A 15974-nucleotide genomic window follows, 5' to 3' on the forward strand; every position below is an offset into this window, starting at 1 on the left:
GGGCGAGGGAAGGGCATTTGCTGTGTCTGTGGACGCTACCTGGGCACTGTGGAGCAAGGGGGGGGCAGGCACTTCTGCCACTTCAGACTAGGAACACTTAAGCACCAAACGTCACCTCCTTTGTTTTCACTGTTATTTTCTCTCTTTTTTCATAGAAGAAAGGAAAAAGAACTCTTTAAGAGGTCATTTAACTTCTTCTTACACACAAACTTATAAAGCCAGCCAAAAGCCAGCCTGTGAGCAGTGGAAACAAATTATAAGTGATGATTTTAAATTTTTTTTTTTCTCTGAAGCAGTGAGATTAGTAAGCAGAGACTCCGGCCTCTGACCTCCGCCTCTCAGACCTCCGTAGCCTGAGAAGTCCTGGGCCCAAACCAGGAGGAAGTGGCTGCTGCCTGCAGCGAAGAGGAGCTGTCCCTCAGGCGTCCAGCGCTTCCCCTGGTTTAACAGGAGGGTGTGGGACACATCACAGAGACAGAAAGCCGGTTTCTACATATGGGGGAGAGAGAGATCAGTTATGTCGAAAGGAAAACGACGAATGTTTCTTTATTTTCCCTTCTGTGTGCTTAAGGAGAGGATACGAAGGTAAGACTGAGGATTAACCAGGGCAGGACATGAAGTAATGTGCATTTCCACCTTTTCAAACCACGAATGACAAGTAAGCTTTCAAATGAGTCAGCACCGTTGTAGCTCCTGCAACTGAGACTATAACCCTCTTCTGCATGACGAAGACATATAAGGGAGGAGCCTCATCTACTTTTCCACCTGGCTCTATGGGAAAGAAAAAAGCTGGAGAAAATTAGAGTTTTTAAGCAGTTCGACAGAGACCAAGTTTAAAGTTCTGGCAGGCTAGATTTTTCTTTTCTTCTGGTGGGAGGACAGCAAGGGTGTGCTGGAGGGGAAGACTGCTGAAAACACAGAGCTCTCCTTTTGGATTCTTTCTCATAGACCCTAGGGAAAGTGGTCCTGCTTTGATATGGAAATTCGCCGATGTAAATTAAAAAATAAGCCAGTATTTTCTGAAAACATATTTATTGTCTGAATAATAAGACTTAGCTAAGGAGTTATTAGAATTAGAATTCCTCTCCTTGAAATATACGATCCCAATAAGCATAAAAAGCACCCCCCCATGAGAAAGAATACATTAGCAATGGAAATCACGGAGGCTGGGGGTCTACGATCTGTCTACTGCTCAGTAACCTTTCCACGGAGCGGGCCACGCAAGCCCACCTCTCGTGCCCAGCGGGCCACGCAGCCCGAGGGGCTCCCGCGCTGCACGCGGTGGCTCCTGCAGGCCAGGCTTAATAAATAAGAGCGGAGGAGGGCGGGCCAGGCCAGCAGCTCGCGGGCGGCATCTGCGCGGCGGGCGGCACCGCGTAACGCATGGCCCCGCTGCCCACCCCGCGGCCTTCCCGGCCTTCCTTCGGCGGACGCCCAGGTCCCGCAGCCCCGCGCCCCGCGCCGTCCGCGCGGCCTAGGCGCTCGGGAAGCCGCTCCGCAGGCGCCCCAGCCGGGAGCCGTGGCTGCGGAGGGTGAGCGCCAGCAGCTCGGACCTGTCGCGCAGCCCCGCCGAGATGCGCAGCGTGTCCCGCAGCAGGGCGCGCGTGCGCAGCAGCATGCCCAGGAAGTCGGCGGCCAGCCTGGCGTCCTGCCGGCCGTCCTGCTCCCGGCCCTGCTGGAACTTGCTCTCTAGCTCGCTGAGCGACCGCTCCGAGCTGGAGTAGGCATCCCCGATCTGGCGCGACTCGCGGCGCAGGTAGGCGCCGTAGCTGTCCTCGCCGTCCAGGTCGTAGGAGATGCTCTTGCCCAGCCCCTCCAGCACGCGGCCCGAGTCCTCCACCTGGCGGCCCAGCACCGTGAACTCCTCGCGCAGGCTCAGGCGCAGCGCGTCCCCGGCCGGGCTCCCCGCGCCCTGGGCGCAGCGGCCGCGCTCGCTCACGCGGAACAGCAGCTGGCACTTCTCGGGGTCGTCGTTCTCCTCGTAGTCCCCGTCCGGCACGAAGTAGTGGTGCAGGCTCCCGTTGGACATCTCCGGGTACAGGGGGCCGTCGAAGTAGCCCTGGCACAGCGGGCACAGCAGCCCCACGCACAGCAGCCCCACGCACAGCAGCGTGGCCCACGCCATCCCGAAGCGTGTGTGGTGACCGGGGCGCGGAGCAGGCGCCGAGGGGCCCGAGTCAGTGCCTCCCCGAGGCCGCGTCCGCCGCCGCGCGCTCCTGCCGGGTGCGCCCTGGGCCCCGCGCCCCAGCGGGCCGCATGTGGCAGCGCACGCGGGCCGAGTGGCAGGCCGGGCCGGCTCCGCGCTGCCTCTGCCTCCCGTGTCTCGCCGGGCTCCCGGAGACGCTGCGAGCGGGGGCCAGCGGGGCTCTGCCTTCGGATGCTAGTGCAGCTTCTGCGCTGGGTGGGAGCGGAGCGCTTTCCTCGGCCGAAGATATCCCGGGCTCTCAAGTTACAGCTGGTTTCGTCACTTGGAAGCCGGGGAACAAGTTTGGAAAGAAACCTCTGGCCAGGTCCCGCTATTAAAGCTACAGAGTCGCTTTTTAAAGTTGGGAAGGAGAAGCCTGTGAAAAGGGAGTTTGGCTTCAAGGGGAAAACAGCAGGGGGTAAAGAGAACGTCCCCCACCCAAAGCCCTGTTTGCTGCTGCTGCGGACGTGTGGTGGCTGAAGGACATCGGCCTGGAAGAATGCCACTGAACATATTTAAATAAACATCGGCTGGGTGGGTTTGTTCAGTATGACTATTTTTATCTTGAAAACGTTTGCCTCTGAAGGCAAAAGTGAAGTGTCAGAAATAGGAGTTTCCTTTGGAAATGGTTGGCTACTATTATGAAAACAGAGATAGAAAATTGGTTCTTGAATCATGCATAGTGGCTAATAGGTGTAAAACCAAAAACTAAAAAAAAACAATGAAAAGTAAGAAATAAATAAATGGAATTTTCCCTGTTTAGTAAATAAAAGGACAACTGGAACCATTGTTTAATTTTATTGAAAAGCCATCTATACTCAGCTTCTGTATTGAATTTCTAACTAATACTTTACAGCCGTTGTTTCTTTTGAGATATTTCAAAGCTTTTGCAAAAACTGGATTATCACAGATAGCTTCCTTTTCCATATGGCGAAACGAAAGGGCAGAATATGAAACAAATTGCTCATGGCTACACAATTAGACGGTGGTGGAGTCCTATTTTACTTTGAAAAAAGAATACCTTATTTCTTGCCAGGCTGCTTAGCTTCTGATTGTGAGTCAGGCTGGCAGGGCTCACCCCAGCCCCTCGTTCCCTCAAGGAGGATCCTTGAGCGTTCACTGTGCACCAGCTTCTGGAAGTTCAGTACTGGAAATGCAGCAGGAAGCGCGAAGTTAATTCAGACCCCCACCACTCTTAAGCTCTCCTTCTGGAAAGGGAGAGGGAATTAAGTGAACGGAAATAAATAAGCTCTGGTACCGTGGGCGGCAATGCAGCTGGGGAGGGACAGGTGGGGAGGGGGCAGCGGCCAGGCTCCAGTTCCCAGGTCCCATGTCCTCTCAGCGTGAGATGGAGCAGAGCCCTGCACAGCGACTGCTTCCGTCGCCTGCATTTGTCCTGCTCTGACAGTCGCAGGGGACTGGTTTCCTCGAGAGCCTCAGGACCACCCAGTTCTGTCCCGTGTGTGGTCCTCCTCTCTTTGCTGGGATAAACGCCCAACTCCCAGATGGACAAGCAGAGACGCCTCAGTCAGCAGGTGCTTTGTTCATGTGGGAGCTGTCTGTCCCCCGTGTGGATTTTTGGAATTGTGTGCTCTGCACAGGTTAAATCTCACCCAGACACCGGGCCTCAGGAGAATGCAAGAGGACTTTTCTTAGTGTTTATGCCAACCAGAAGGCCGGCACTAATTTCACTCGATCCCAGCAGAAAATGACAACCTTCCAGGGCTGGAAACCGCACTTTGAGTCGCTGGAACGTGTTGCTTCATTCTTGTTTTCCTGGGACATTCACACATGACAACAGATGGCCTCAAATGGGCTGCTTGGCTAAGGAAGAGAAGAGGAATTCACTGTGATTTACTCCCTGTCTCACACAATTCCTCCCTCATTTTCTCACCAGTTCAGCTCTGCCTGTGTAGATCAAGCACTTCCTCATCGCTGCCTGCTTGCGGGTGTGCCATCAGTTAGCTGCAGATGCAAAGATGTGCAAGACAAGAGCTTGCTGCTCGGTTAGAGGGAAGAGGAAGAAAAGAGCAGTGAGTATCTCCTTTCTCCCTGCAATTCTCACATCTAAAGCTACAACTCCACGTCATATATCAGAAAGGAATAATTTCCCTTTTGCAAGTGAATGAGAGTAAATTTCAGTCTAAGACAAAGGGAGCTTCATTTGTTCAGATAAATTCTAATATTTCAGACAAGGCCTGGTCCAGAGCCTACTTTGCCTCACATTATTTCTTGATCCTCCTTCCTCATGTTGTTGTTCGCTCCCGGGCAGTTGCTTCCATTTCTGGCCCTGAGATGGTAGCAGTGCTGTCCACACTACCTGAAGGGGTAAAGTCCTGTACAGGAAATGGACAGCAACATTGAGGAGTCTAGGGAAGCAACTACGAATGTTCTTCCTGTCCATGCCTTCACCTGCGGTAACTACACCTTGAAGGCACCATGCTGGCGAGTGTGCAGCAGCTGCAAGGGCCGGGAGCCTTGTCTGCCGTATCTGCTGGTTTTCGTAGTGTAAATGTGCTCACTGGGGCCAGCATCCCTGGATGCAAAGTAGGGAACATAAGTGTAGTGGATGCATCATCATTACACAGATTTCCCATTGCTCAGAGTCACTAAGTGCAGAAAATCCCATGAGCATAGAAAATAGCAAAAATCTAATAATTAAAGGTGTTGAGTCCTGCATACATTCACCTTATTTTAATATAGTTTATTTAAAGTCAGATTTACTTTTTAAATAATGGCTGTGTGTAACAGCTGACTTGCAAAGTCCTGGAAACCCTGGCAGTCAGCTCTCAAGAGTCAGTACAAGCCAGCGTCAGGCAGGTGGTGGTTCAGCATGTCATTCTGCTCAGGTTTGACAGCTACAGTTCCACCGTGGGCACATCTGCTAGGGTCGAGCCAAGGCGAGCTTTGTCCTGGAGGCAAAGGACCTGGCGGAACTTTCCAGACACACGCTGGACAGAGGACTTCAAAGAGAAAAATCAAGTACATTCTCCTGATAGAGGCCACAGTTGAGCCTTGGACTGATACGTAGAGATAAAAGGGAAAATTACTAATTTTACTAGGAACTGGGTCAATTTAAGAATGAAGGAGGACCTCAGGAGCCATGGCTGAGTCGTGTGAGTGGGTACACAGCACCCTCAACCAGCCCAGCTCTTTATGTGGCCTAATCCCGGTCCACAGTGCTGCAGAACTGGCCAGGTTAAGACTTCCTCTCCTTTTTCATTTGCAGTGCATTTAAAATCTTGTTCCTTTGAACCCATTACTGCTTTAGAGACGGAAGCAGGAATCTAGGGTATCGCTACAAGCTCAAGGCTCTGAAGTTTTCCCTTACCAAAGACTCTGGTGATTATTTTTCTATTTCTGGTAGTTTCTGATAATGGCAAAAAGAAAACTGTTATAGAAAAGGGGCTTCTGCCCATCAACTATAAGGAGGGGTGGGGATGCAGCCTAGTAACCCAGATGGAGACCCTCAGGATGAAAGCCTCCCTCCCAACATCCCCAACACGGGCAGGGCACGTCCTCGGACCACGGCAAAGCTGAAAGAAGAACCAAGGTGTTATCCTGGGCCACAGTAGTGTCCCGAGGTAGGAGAGAGGAGGGAAGAAAGAAGACGAGATACCATATTTACCCTTGGGATTTTTTAACCAACCAATAAAGAGACAGTAGTGCTTAGTGAGCAGCCATTGTTTGTAGAAGGTAGGAAGGACAGAAAAAGAGACATGGATACCGGAAAGAAAGGAGAAAAGTGGCAAAGGAAAGAAGGTATCAAGAAAGGAAGAGAAGAGAGGGTGAAATATATTTTGATCATGTAGTCTGTTATTTATTTACTACATTAATTCATTGAAGTTATTAATGACTATAAGGTCGGTTAGAAGCAGGGAAAAATTAATCAATGAAAATAATCACCTAATTTCTATCAGATATAAGCAATACAACTCAGCTGTGAAATAGTTCTCACAATCTTTCTGTATTACAACATGCTATGCAATGTCATAGTAACAGCACAAAAATGCTGTCTTCATCCCTTTCTTGTCATTGGGACACAATATTCAACACTCCCAGTTTAAAGGAGGAGAGGTTTAATGTGGCTCATGTTTTAGTCCAAGGTGGGCCGTCTCCAAGGCAGGATGGCATGGTGGAGGGGCACGGATCGGGACAGCCACACACCTCAGTGTGAGGGGAGGGGCGGGGACGTTAAACCCTTCCGGGTCATCCCTGCGTGGCCTGCGTCCTCTGATCAGAATCCATCTGCTAGCAGCAAGCCCGCTCTCCAATCACCCCACAATCCAGTCACTTTTCAGAAGCCCCACCCCTGAACACGTGAGACTTTGACAGCTAAACATAAGCCACAACACTTGTGAGCACCAAATTCAGGTTCACAGCGGGTCAAGGCAGCTCATCTGAAGCACGAGACCTGCCTGGTTGACGTGGTGGAGGAAGAGCGTGCTGGACAGCCTTCGCTGCCTTTTCCGTGCGTGGGTCGGGAGGGACTTGTGTCCCTTTGCACACTGCCCCGGGCCAGGGGAAGGCAGGAGGCAGGCGAGCTCCAGTTGTCTCTGCCCGCAGGAAATGAGTGTGCCTGTGTTCTATAGCAATGCCCATGTTTTCTATATTGTCTTTTCAGTTTTTATTTTTTATTAGTACATGTTTGAGGTAATAATTACATTCCTATATTCACTGAAGATGGAAAATACAAGCAAAGCAAAGAAAAGGTCTCCAAGTCTCACTTCGTTGTAGCTACCAGATTCACCGAGTTTGAGCCTTCCCAGCATTTCAGGAGTGGAGAGTGTGCACTCATAGTAGGGGAGAGGAATTAGGCACAGTCACAGAGGTGGAGGTGAGAATTACAGCCTAAAGGAAGGGAAGGAGGAGAGAAGGAACTCGAAAGACTGGGGTTTCTAGGCAGCCAAGTAGAGGGAAGTCATCCTGGGGGGTTAGGGGGACCGCAGAGCAGCTGGACTGGAGGGGACTGGGAGACTCAGGTGCTGAATCAGTGTAGGTGCTGGAGAAACATCAGGGGGCGGCTCGTTCCTGATGAGAGGAGACCACTGAACATGAGGGCCGGGGTCCGGAACAGTCTTGGGACACCACGCCAGGCTGTCTGCTGGCAGCCTCTAGAGCTCTGTGTCTAGAGCTCACACTGCACAGGCTGCTTTCTGAAAAACTGCACGTCAGCTCATACGCAGTCCCGTGGCAACCGGGCACCCTCCCCTCTCCCCTCGGGTCTGACCTTCGAGGTCACCATTTCCAAACTGGGCAAGGAGTCCTTCTCCCCGTCTTTCTCTTGTTTCTCCGTGTAGTCGCTGAACAGGGTACTCACAGAAGCATATTTCCTTTAATACTGCCTGCTTCTGTCCCTCACAGTGCTTTCCATGATTTGTAACTATACTTCATGTATTATTTTTCTTAGTTTTTCTCTCCAGCTTGACCTAAACTGCATAAAGACAAGGGCCTATGCTCATTTCTGTCTTTCTAGTGCTTGGTAGAGTGACTGGGTCACAGGAGGTACTGGGTGAATGCTTGTTGTCCCCTTAGGTAAAATATGACTTCCTATTTAGGGTTTAACCACACATTTTGGTGGTTAGTGTTTCCCCATTACCCAGTCTTCCTGGCTTATGGCATCATGCTGGCTTGCTTGGGACTTTGTTTATTTCCCCAGTAGGCTGTGAGTTCATCGGCATTTACTTTTTTTATTCTTTGTAATTAGCAGAGTTGAGCACATAGGAAGGGCCAAGTATGTGCGGGTTGTTGTGATAGCTGAAGTGTGGAATTTAAGGAATCCTGTTATTTCCTAGTGGCCCATGGTCTATCTGAGTCGTGTTTTTCTGGGCCACAGGCAGCCATCCGTGGTGTCTCGGAATCAGGACGCCCTGGGGTTGGGGCAGGGGAGCCCTGCGGATGCCAAGGACCGAGCAGGGCATTGCTAGGGCAGTGCTCAGAAGGCAGGTGGGGGCCCATCCCAAGGAAACTGCAGCCCTCTGTACACAGGGCCTAAGAAGGGCAGAGAGCCCTGCAGGGGGATTTGCTCCTTTCCTGGTGAAGACTTTCACTTTTCTGTCATCTGAAGTATATGATGTAGTTTGTGACCCATGAGATTGGGAGAAGAATCAGGCCTGTTGATTCCCCTTGTGAGTACTGTTCTACTTCTTTTTGACTTTGTTCGGCTTGCTATGACAGAAAACATACACTTATCAACAGCACTTGAGACTTACCGACAGTTACATAGACTTAGCAGCAGCACCGTAGATTTAACAACAGCTCCATAGAATTAGCAGTACCACCATAGACTTAGCAACAGCACCAGAGACTTAGCAACAGCTTCACAGACTTAGCAACAGTACTAGAGATTTAGCAACAGCACCATGGACTTAGCAACAGCACCAGAGACTTAGCAACAGCTTCACAGACTTAGCAACAGTACTAGAGATTTAGCAACAGCACCATAGACTTAGCAACAGCACCAGAGACTTAGCAACAGCTCCACAGACATAGCAACAGCACCAGAGACTTAGCATCAGCACTGTAGACTTAGCAACAGCACCATAGGCTTAGTAACAGACTACAGACTTGCCAACACCTCTATAGACTTATCACCTGAGACTTACAATAGCACCATAGACTTAGCAACAGCACCAGAGACTTAGTAACAGCTCCAAGTTATTTCCCACAGGTCTAGAGGTTGGAACGTCCACCATCAAGGTGCCTGGCAGATCCGGGGTCTGGCTAGGGACCACCTTCAGGCCCCCAGATGACAGTGTACTGGCTGAGTTGCCACAGGGCAGGAGGCCAGGAGGGCAGGAGGGGCAGGGCGCTCTCTGGGGTCCCATTTTTAAGGGCATGAACCCATTTTGTGAGGGCTCCCCTCACCACGAAGCACCTCAAAGTCAGCACTTCCTGCTACCTTCACAGCGATCATTAGGTTTCAACACAAATTGGGGGACCGTCGTTCAGCCAGTCACGTTTCCCATCGTTTTGATTCTTAGACTCAGGAGAACTGAGAAACGAGAAGAGGCAGGGACTGAGAGTAAGAGGCGGCATGCTGGAGTCTCGCTTCGGCTCTGCAAGGCTTTGTCCAGCAGCCACACCGGGAGATGGGGCTGCCTGTGTGCATATGACCTGTTAGGGGTGGGGGGATCCTGGGGCTCAGCACATCTGCAAGTGAACACAGCAGCTGGAAGTACACAGTGAAGTAAGTATTTCTCAGCATTCTGGGAGGCTCAGGCAGGAGGATCCGTCACGGAGCCCAGGCTAGCGAAAAACCCAAACGAACAGAAAACAAAACAACAAGTCTGGAAATGTAGCTCAATGGGAAGACTCTGGATTCAAACCCAATAATCATGAAGAAAAGTATCTATCAGATCTGTGATAATTTGAGGATCTGAACATTTACAGATTGAGAATAGGACAGCGGTCGTGGGAGAGCTGCTGACCGGCGTTACTAAGAACATGGGGCTGTGGGGTCTCCTTTCTCAGTGTGCTGTGCTGTTCTATCTTCACGAAATTTACAGAGCAGCAGCCCATCAGAGGCTAGCAGAGCTGACTGGTGTTGACCCCTTAGGCAGGGTCGGTAATGGATCTCTCCTCTCTCTCACCAGAAAAGAAACATCTTTGGTGGTTGTGTTTCTTGTTTCTTGGCTGCCTTTTTTCAAGATCTTAAGAGATTTAAAACTTGTCTTTCAGTGAACAAGTCCTTGATTATATTTCTAACCCAAATCCAAACCCAGTGTCTAAATCCTAGAGCACTGCGCTGGAAGAGGGTGACAGGCACAATTTCAGAGATCAGTCAGCTGGGCTTTTCATTGTCTCTGGGAATAAAAGGTTCAGAAAGCTTATTCCCATATCTGGGTCTTGGGGGCACCAGCTTCCTCTACTTTTCCTTTTGCACCCCTTTCTGTGTTCCTAATAAACACCTACACTTTACGACTCCTTATTTTGCCCCAATTGCTGATGACCTTCATGGACCAAAGGACAGAGACAGAGGAAGCGGAGGACCTGATCCAAATGATTTCCATGTTAATTTATGAAATGCTCTTGCTTATGCTGGGATCTCTTTGAGCCTGACAAATTCAGAGTAGGTATTCAGCAAATAATTGTTGATAGAAATATTAAGCAAGTGGTTTTAAAAAGTTCATTAAAAAGAAGTTCATAAAGCTACCAGTCTAATACTGAGGATGTGCTTTGAAGCCGTGAACTCCAGAGGCCTCAAGGGACAGACTCCAAGGCACAGTCCACTAGCGTGGTCAGTGTTCTTCAGACTCGCTTACACACAGGAGAGCGAAGGGTTATTTAGAAAGAGGAGACATCCTTGTTCACTGACAAACTTCTTGAAGCCTTTTTCTTTTTTTCAGGACAAACAACTCTTGAGTTGTCTGAGTGTGTCTGAGACTGTCTGTCCTACGTTTAGCTACTGCAGCTGTGCCAAGAATGAACAGCAAAGCAAAGAGCTGCAAAAGCATGGTAGGTATGAGGGCTCTCTATGTCTGTACCGACATATGTAAAAATATGTGTGAGAATAATTTCGTTCCCAGTTGAAGGAATTGGAACAACATTTGGTGCACAGTTTGAAAAGAAATGGTTAATCTGCTCAGTGTACACTGTACTTACGAAATCACTGAGGAAAGCATCAGAGCCTAAAGGATGGATGAACAAAGAGACACAAGCAGGCAGTTTTAGTAGAAAAGATTACACACTCAAGGACCTATCGGGTACAGTGTGCATCCTGGTGAGTAACAAAATGCCCATACTGACGATGATGATGATGTGTTAATATTTTCTCTAGTATCTTACAATAAAGAGATAGATTTCCTAATTCCATATTGACAGAGAAAAGCAAGCACCCTCGTCGTATACTCAAGGTGCAAATATAAATCTTTCTGCAGATCAGTATGGTTATTTGTAGCAGAAAATTGAAAATTTTCTTCCACTTCTGAACCTAATAATTTTGCTTGAAGAATATATGCCAGAGAAATAGACAGAAATGCATAGAAAAATGTGTAAGCAGAGATATTCTCTGCTGCACTGTTTCTGAGAATAGAAATCTGTAAATAAGCAGGATGCTTCAAGTTGGCATGGGGAGGTAAAGATATGCTACATCCATGCATTAGAAGTATTTTGCAACTTTTTTTTTGTACCGGAGATCGAACTCAGGACCTTGTTCTTGTGAAGCAGGCGGGAGCAACACTGAGCTAAATCCCTGGCCTACAACTTTTGAAAATAAGATTTATAGATATTCTTTAGTAAAATGAGAAGCAATTATGACACACTACTGTAGGAAAAATGGTTAAAAAACTAAAAGAGAAACACAAAGCCAAAGATAGTAACATGACAAAGGCAGCATGCTTTCTCTTTGGAAGGATTAGACACCGTAGCTATGTCCTTCTCCAGTTAGATCTGCATTCCCCACACGTTCCACGATGGGATGTCATATCACCTTCATGAGGGAAACACACAGGAAGGGAATGGGTGTAGAGAGGTGGAAGGACTTGGACAGGTTCTCACACAGACCCTCCCGGGGCCTCCAAAGGCACATTCTTCCAGACTCGGTGTTTTCTAGATGCTTGGTGCCTAGATCACACAATACACACTCATTTGTTTCCTAGCCCACTTGGCCTGGAAGCTCCTAGACAGACACCATGAATTCAGGACCCTCTGGTAGATTCGTCCCACTATCAAATTAAAATCAGAGTGTATCGTTACTGTGGACTTCGAGGTTCACTTTCTAGATTTCCATGGGCTGGAATGCTTATTGCTAGAATTAGCAGTTGGGTTGGCAGGCAAGGGGAGATGTGATTTCCATGTGTAGTCTTACGTTGTTTTGTTATTTCTGAGGCTATATGTGCCCAGTTGGAGAGCTACGCAGAAATCCTTAAATCCAGGAATCATAGTCAATCTAAATAATCCAGGATACCTGAGTTTGAGGGTTATGTTTTTCCTTTCTCGTTTCCAGGTCATTTGTATATTTATGAAAACAATGGCTGCATCTATGAATTTTGCCTCAAATCATCAACTAAATGGAATTTTATGAGCCAGATTCATATCTTAATTTATATTCTGCAAATGTCATGAGGAAAAATTTTAAAATTCACATCACTGGATACTTGCCCCATTTTTTGCTTTAATTTCTTTTTATATAAATGAAATTTTCTCTCAGAGCAAAGGCTGAAGATCCTGGTAGACCATCCACATGGTACAAACATGGCAGATTTTAATAGCATTTAACAACAAATTTTTTCTTGGTCCTAATATTAATGCTGGAAAAAAATGACCTTTGAAATAGTTTTCTAAAACTGTGAAAAACAAAGTTTGGATTTTACCAAGTTATAAAGTAGAGCATATTCCATGGGGAGGTCTGTCAAGTAATCAAGTAACTGATGATGTTTAAAAAGACTTTAGTAATATAAAAAGTAGAGAACACTTTTTTCCTTCGAAGTGCACCAGTGTCTGGTACAAGCTGACAGCGGTTTATTATAGTTTTTGAGTAGTGGAAAGATTTTGACTTATAATGACATGGTTGTGGCAGCCCAGGAATAGAATAGGTTTAAAGATATCTTAACCTCGGAAGGACACAAAATAAAAGTGCTTGTCATATTTCTGAAGAGATTCAAGTTTAAAGACTGGCAAAGTCCCTTCCCTTAGGGTGTGTGGCTGAGGGTCGAGAACAGGTTGGGATGGGATGGACCTGAGCCTGTCAGGATAATCCATCTTGCTCTTTTCTCCCCTTCCGTGGTTTATTGATAATGGCTCCATCTCAGAAACGGGAGCCAAATGCAAAGGAAAGGAAAGGAAAAAATTTCTCATCCCAAGAAAGGAAAATGTTCCTGTCAAGAATAATATAAACAAGTTTAAAAGCCACTGAAAATGAATTATCATTGAAATCTTTGCTTTCTACTCACACGATGCTGTTTTAGATGTTTTACAATCCCCAGGCAGAGGAAGGCTTCTTCTGTGTTCACCTCCTGAGCGCTCCCTGGCTCAGGCTGCTGCATTCCGAAGCTGCCCACAGAGGGGAGGGTTTACTTAGGGCTGGTAAATTCCCTGTGTGCATGGACACTGAGCTCCAACAGCAGATGCAAGGAGAAGCTAAAGGCAGGTATTTGGTTAAGACAGTTAAGACACCCACAGGAAACCAGGCTGCTTGCCTGAGTCTGGCCTTAGATGCCCGGCAGGATGAGGGTCAGCGGTCCGGTGCTCGGCTGTTGCTGTACATATTTTGATTTGTTGCCATCCTGGCAAGCAAAAAGAGGCTCGTGGGTATTTGAATTTGAATGCTCATGGCACTCTTATTAGTGAAAGCCCCAAACTTGAAATGATGCAGATGTCCAGCAAGAGGTAAATAAACAAACTGCAGTATATTCATATTGTGGAATTCTCCTCAGCAACAGTAAGATGATGTCATGAAACCCCATTAAAGCTGTTCAAAGGATTCTCTTGTCTGGAGCCCTCTCGTAGACACTTGCTAGTTGGGGACATCACACTCTCATGGATAAAGGTCCTGGCTTGCCAACCCATCTTGGCAATGTAAGGTTTCCTCTCCCATGGGCTCAGAACGAGTCCTGAAAGGGGCAGCCAGGCTGTGCGATGCTCTGCCCTTCTGTGTCCTCTAGAAGAGGGAATTTCTATACATTCCCTCTGTGTTAGGAAACTGGCCAGCTAAATAGTCCCGAAAACCTCTTGTTTATGCTAGATCTAGGCTTGCTGGAAACTTCAAAGCTTCATATTAGCTTATTTATTTTTGTTTGCATTTCTTTCATTTTGTCCTCTCACAAATAGATCTCAGGGGACAGAAAACATTACACATTCACAGGTTGCCATCCTGCTAGAATTTCACATATGTTCTCCTAGCATATTGCTTTTGGTTAACTGTCTTTATTCTGCCATTTGATCTCCGGCTGAAGGCTGGAAAGCACCGGAGTACAGGGAGTGGCATGAGTGTGGGTGTGTTGGGGAGTGACAGAGGAGAGGAAGGCCATAGTCCGAGCACCTTCCGGGGAGTCTCCCAGGGCTGTCCCCAGTTAGGACCCGTAGCGTCCTCCCAGTGCCTTCCCGATCTACAGGCCGTGGTTCTGGTTGGTTGCAAACAGCCCTGACAAGAAGTCGATGAAACGCAAAACCTATTGACCCCCTCCTCAGACTCGGGGAAATGTGAGCTCGCAGGTGTGTTGCCAGGAGCAGGGTCCCAAGGGTTATTAAACAGCGCTCCAGGGGAAGGATGCAGGTAGAGGTCTAAACATGTCATTTTGGGCTCCATGCTCTGCTCTTGTACGTACTGTAAATCAGACCTGGATGGCTATAGCCCAACTTTGCAAGTGTGAAGAGTCTGTTTTCCACTGATAAATATTTGCAAGCGATGCCAGGTGTGGCGGCGCATGCCTGTAATCCCAGCACTCAGGAGGCTGAGGCAGGAGGATCACCAAGAGTTTGAGGCCAGCCTGGGCTACCCAGTGAGTTCAGGGCCAGCCCGAACTACAAAGGGAGACCTTGGCTCAACAAAACAAAACAAAACAAGAAATATTTGCAAGAGAAACTGCGGGTTGTGGAGATTCACCTGTGCTCCTGTAGCTGGCCCTTACATTTCACCCGTTCCAAGGGGTTGCTGATTTTGGGATGCGCCACTGCTTTGTGTCCCAAAACAAGGTGAAAACGTGCTGTCAATTAAACCAGAATAGAATGTTAGTTACCTTAGTCAGAAATTTTATTGTATTATCAAAAGCTGCTTTAGAGTTATTTAAATGCAGACTTTTGCCATTTCTCTTAGAAGATACATTAGGAGAATATAAAAAAATAATTTCTTTACCCTCATCCTAAAATGTCACATTCACCACTTCTACATCGCTTCTCTAGAAGCTTTTCATTACTAACAGTCATCTACGATGAAAACCGTCTCACAAGAATGCTGCGCTGTGGACTCGGGGATTTCCTTCTCAGCCATGTATGCCTGTTCTACATGTCTTAATGCTTTTGCTCCCCCACCCCACGTTCCTCTATTTCCCTCTTTTTCCTCTTTCTTCTGATTTCTTTTGTCTCTTATTTCTTTTGAGGTACTGGGGCTCGAACCCGGAGCCTTTGCACTGAGCTACATCCCCAACCTCTTTTATTTTTCATCATGAGATGGCCTCTTGCTGCATTGCCTAGGCTGAAAGAAAATTCGCTTTCCTCCTGCCTCAGCCTCCTATGGTTCTCGGGTTACATGTCTGTGTCACCATGCCTGGCTTTTCTTTTTATGTCTGTAGATTTATATTGCTGTAATGTAAGTTCAAAAGTCAGAAAAACATTCTTCAAAAATTCTTGTTCAATACCTTCCCAGTCTGCCTAGTCCAAACAGGAATCGATCACGTCAGCTTCTCATTGCTTTAAACTTCCTTTTGCTTCTTCCAGATCAGTTTCTGCAATCCGTGTAGTGCAGTCACTTAGTGTGGGATGAGTAATTTTTGTAGATATTTAGGTAACAAAATGTAACAGTTCTCTTTTCTTATGTGCATCTTTCCTAGGTAGGTCCTGTGAAGCACTTGATTGTTACTTTGTAGGAAAATGTAGAATTTGATAATTTTTGGCAACAATGATATTTGTAATCCTGATAGTAAACCCTAATATTAAGTGTCCCGATATTGTTTTTTTGTGACCTCTAGCATACACAATAACTTCTGTTTCAACTTGGAATCATATCATAACCTTCTCAAAGACATTACCAATACCAATTACCCTGAGCTTGTAGAGAAGCAGTGATGCATAAATATCACTTGAAACGACAGTAATATCAGCATCCACCAGCCTGAAGGATGGCATCTACCTC

At 47.5% G+C, this 15974-nt stretch overlaps 2 protein-coding genes across 3 annotated transcripts in view; one reads left to right on the forward strand and one right to left on the reverse strand.

Moving 5' to 3' along the window:
• Positions 1-1015: 1015 nt before the first annotated feature.
• Fibin (fin bud initiation factor homolog) lies at positions 1016-2125 on the reverse strand. Its single transcript, XM_004851791.4, has one exon. The coding sequence runs from the start codon at positions 2123-2125 to the stop codon at positions 1475-1477; it is 651 nt and encodes a 216-aa protein (XP_004851848.1). The 3' UTR covers positions 1016-1474.
• Positions 2126-4004: 1879 nt separating this feature from the next.
• Positions 4005-15974, forward strand: part of LOC110350574 (uncharacterized) — a 33758-nt gene continuing 21788 nt past the window's right edge. For both annotated transcript variants that reach the window (XR_015451412.1, XM_087211517.1), the window contains exons 1-2: positions 4005-4218; positions 10534-10642. Coding sequence is in view for 1 of the 2 variants with exons in the window: in XM_087211517.1 (XP_087067643.1) it covers positions 10610-10642 (33 nt within the window). In the remaining variant the exon portion in view is untranslated. The remainder of the gene's footprint in view (positions 4219-10533; positions 10643-15974) is intronic.

Source organism: Heterocephalus glaber, unplaced genomic scaffold (assembly GCF_053883595.1).
Source record: "Heterocephalus glaber isolate CG9 unplaced genomic scaffold, H.glaber_assembly_v1.0 deba00001428, whole genome shotgun sequence".
NCBI lineage: Eukaryota > Metazoa > Chordata > Mammalia > Rodentia > Bathyergidae > Heterocephalus > Heterocephalus glaber.

Bases quoted from the DNA above. Each gene is read 5' to 3' on its own strand.
- Fibin (XM_004851791.4), bottom strand. From the start codon at position 2,125: ATGGCGTGGGCCACGCTGCTGTGCGTGGGGCTGCTGTGCGTGGGGCTG.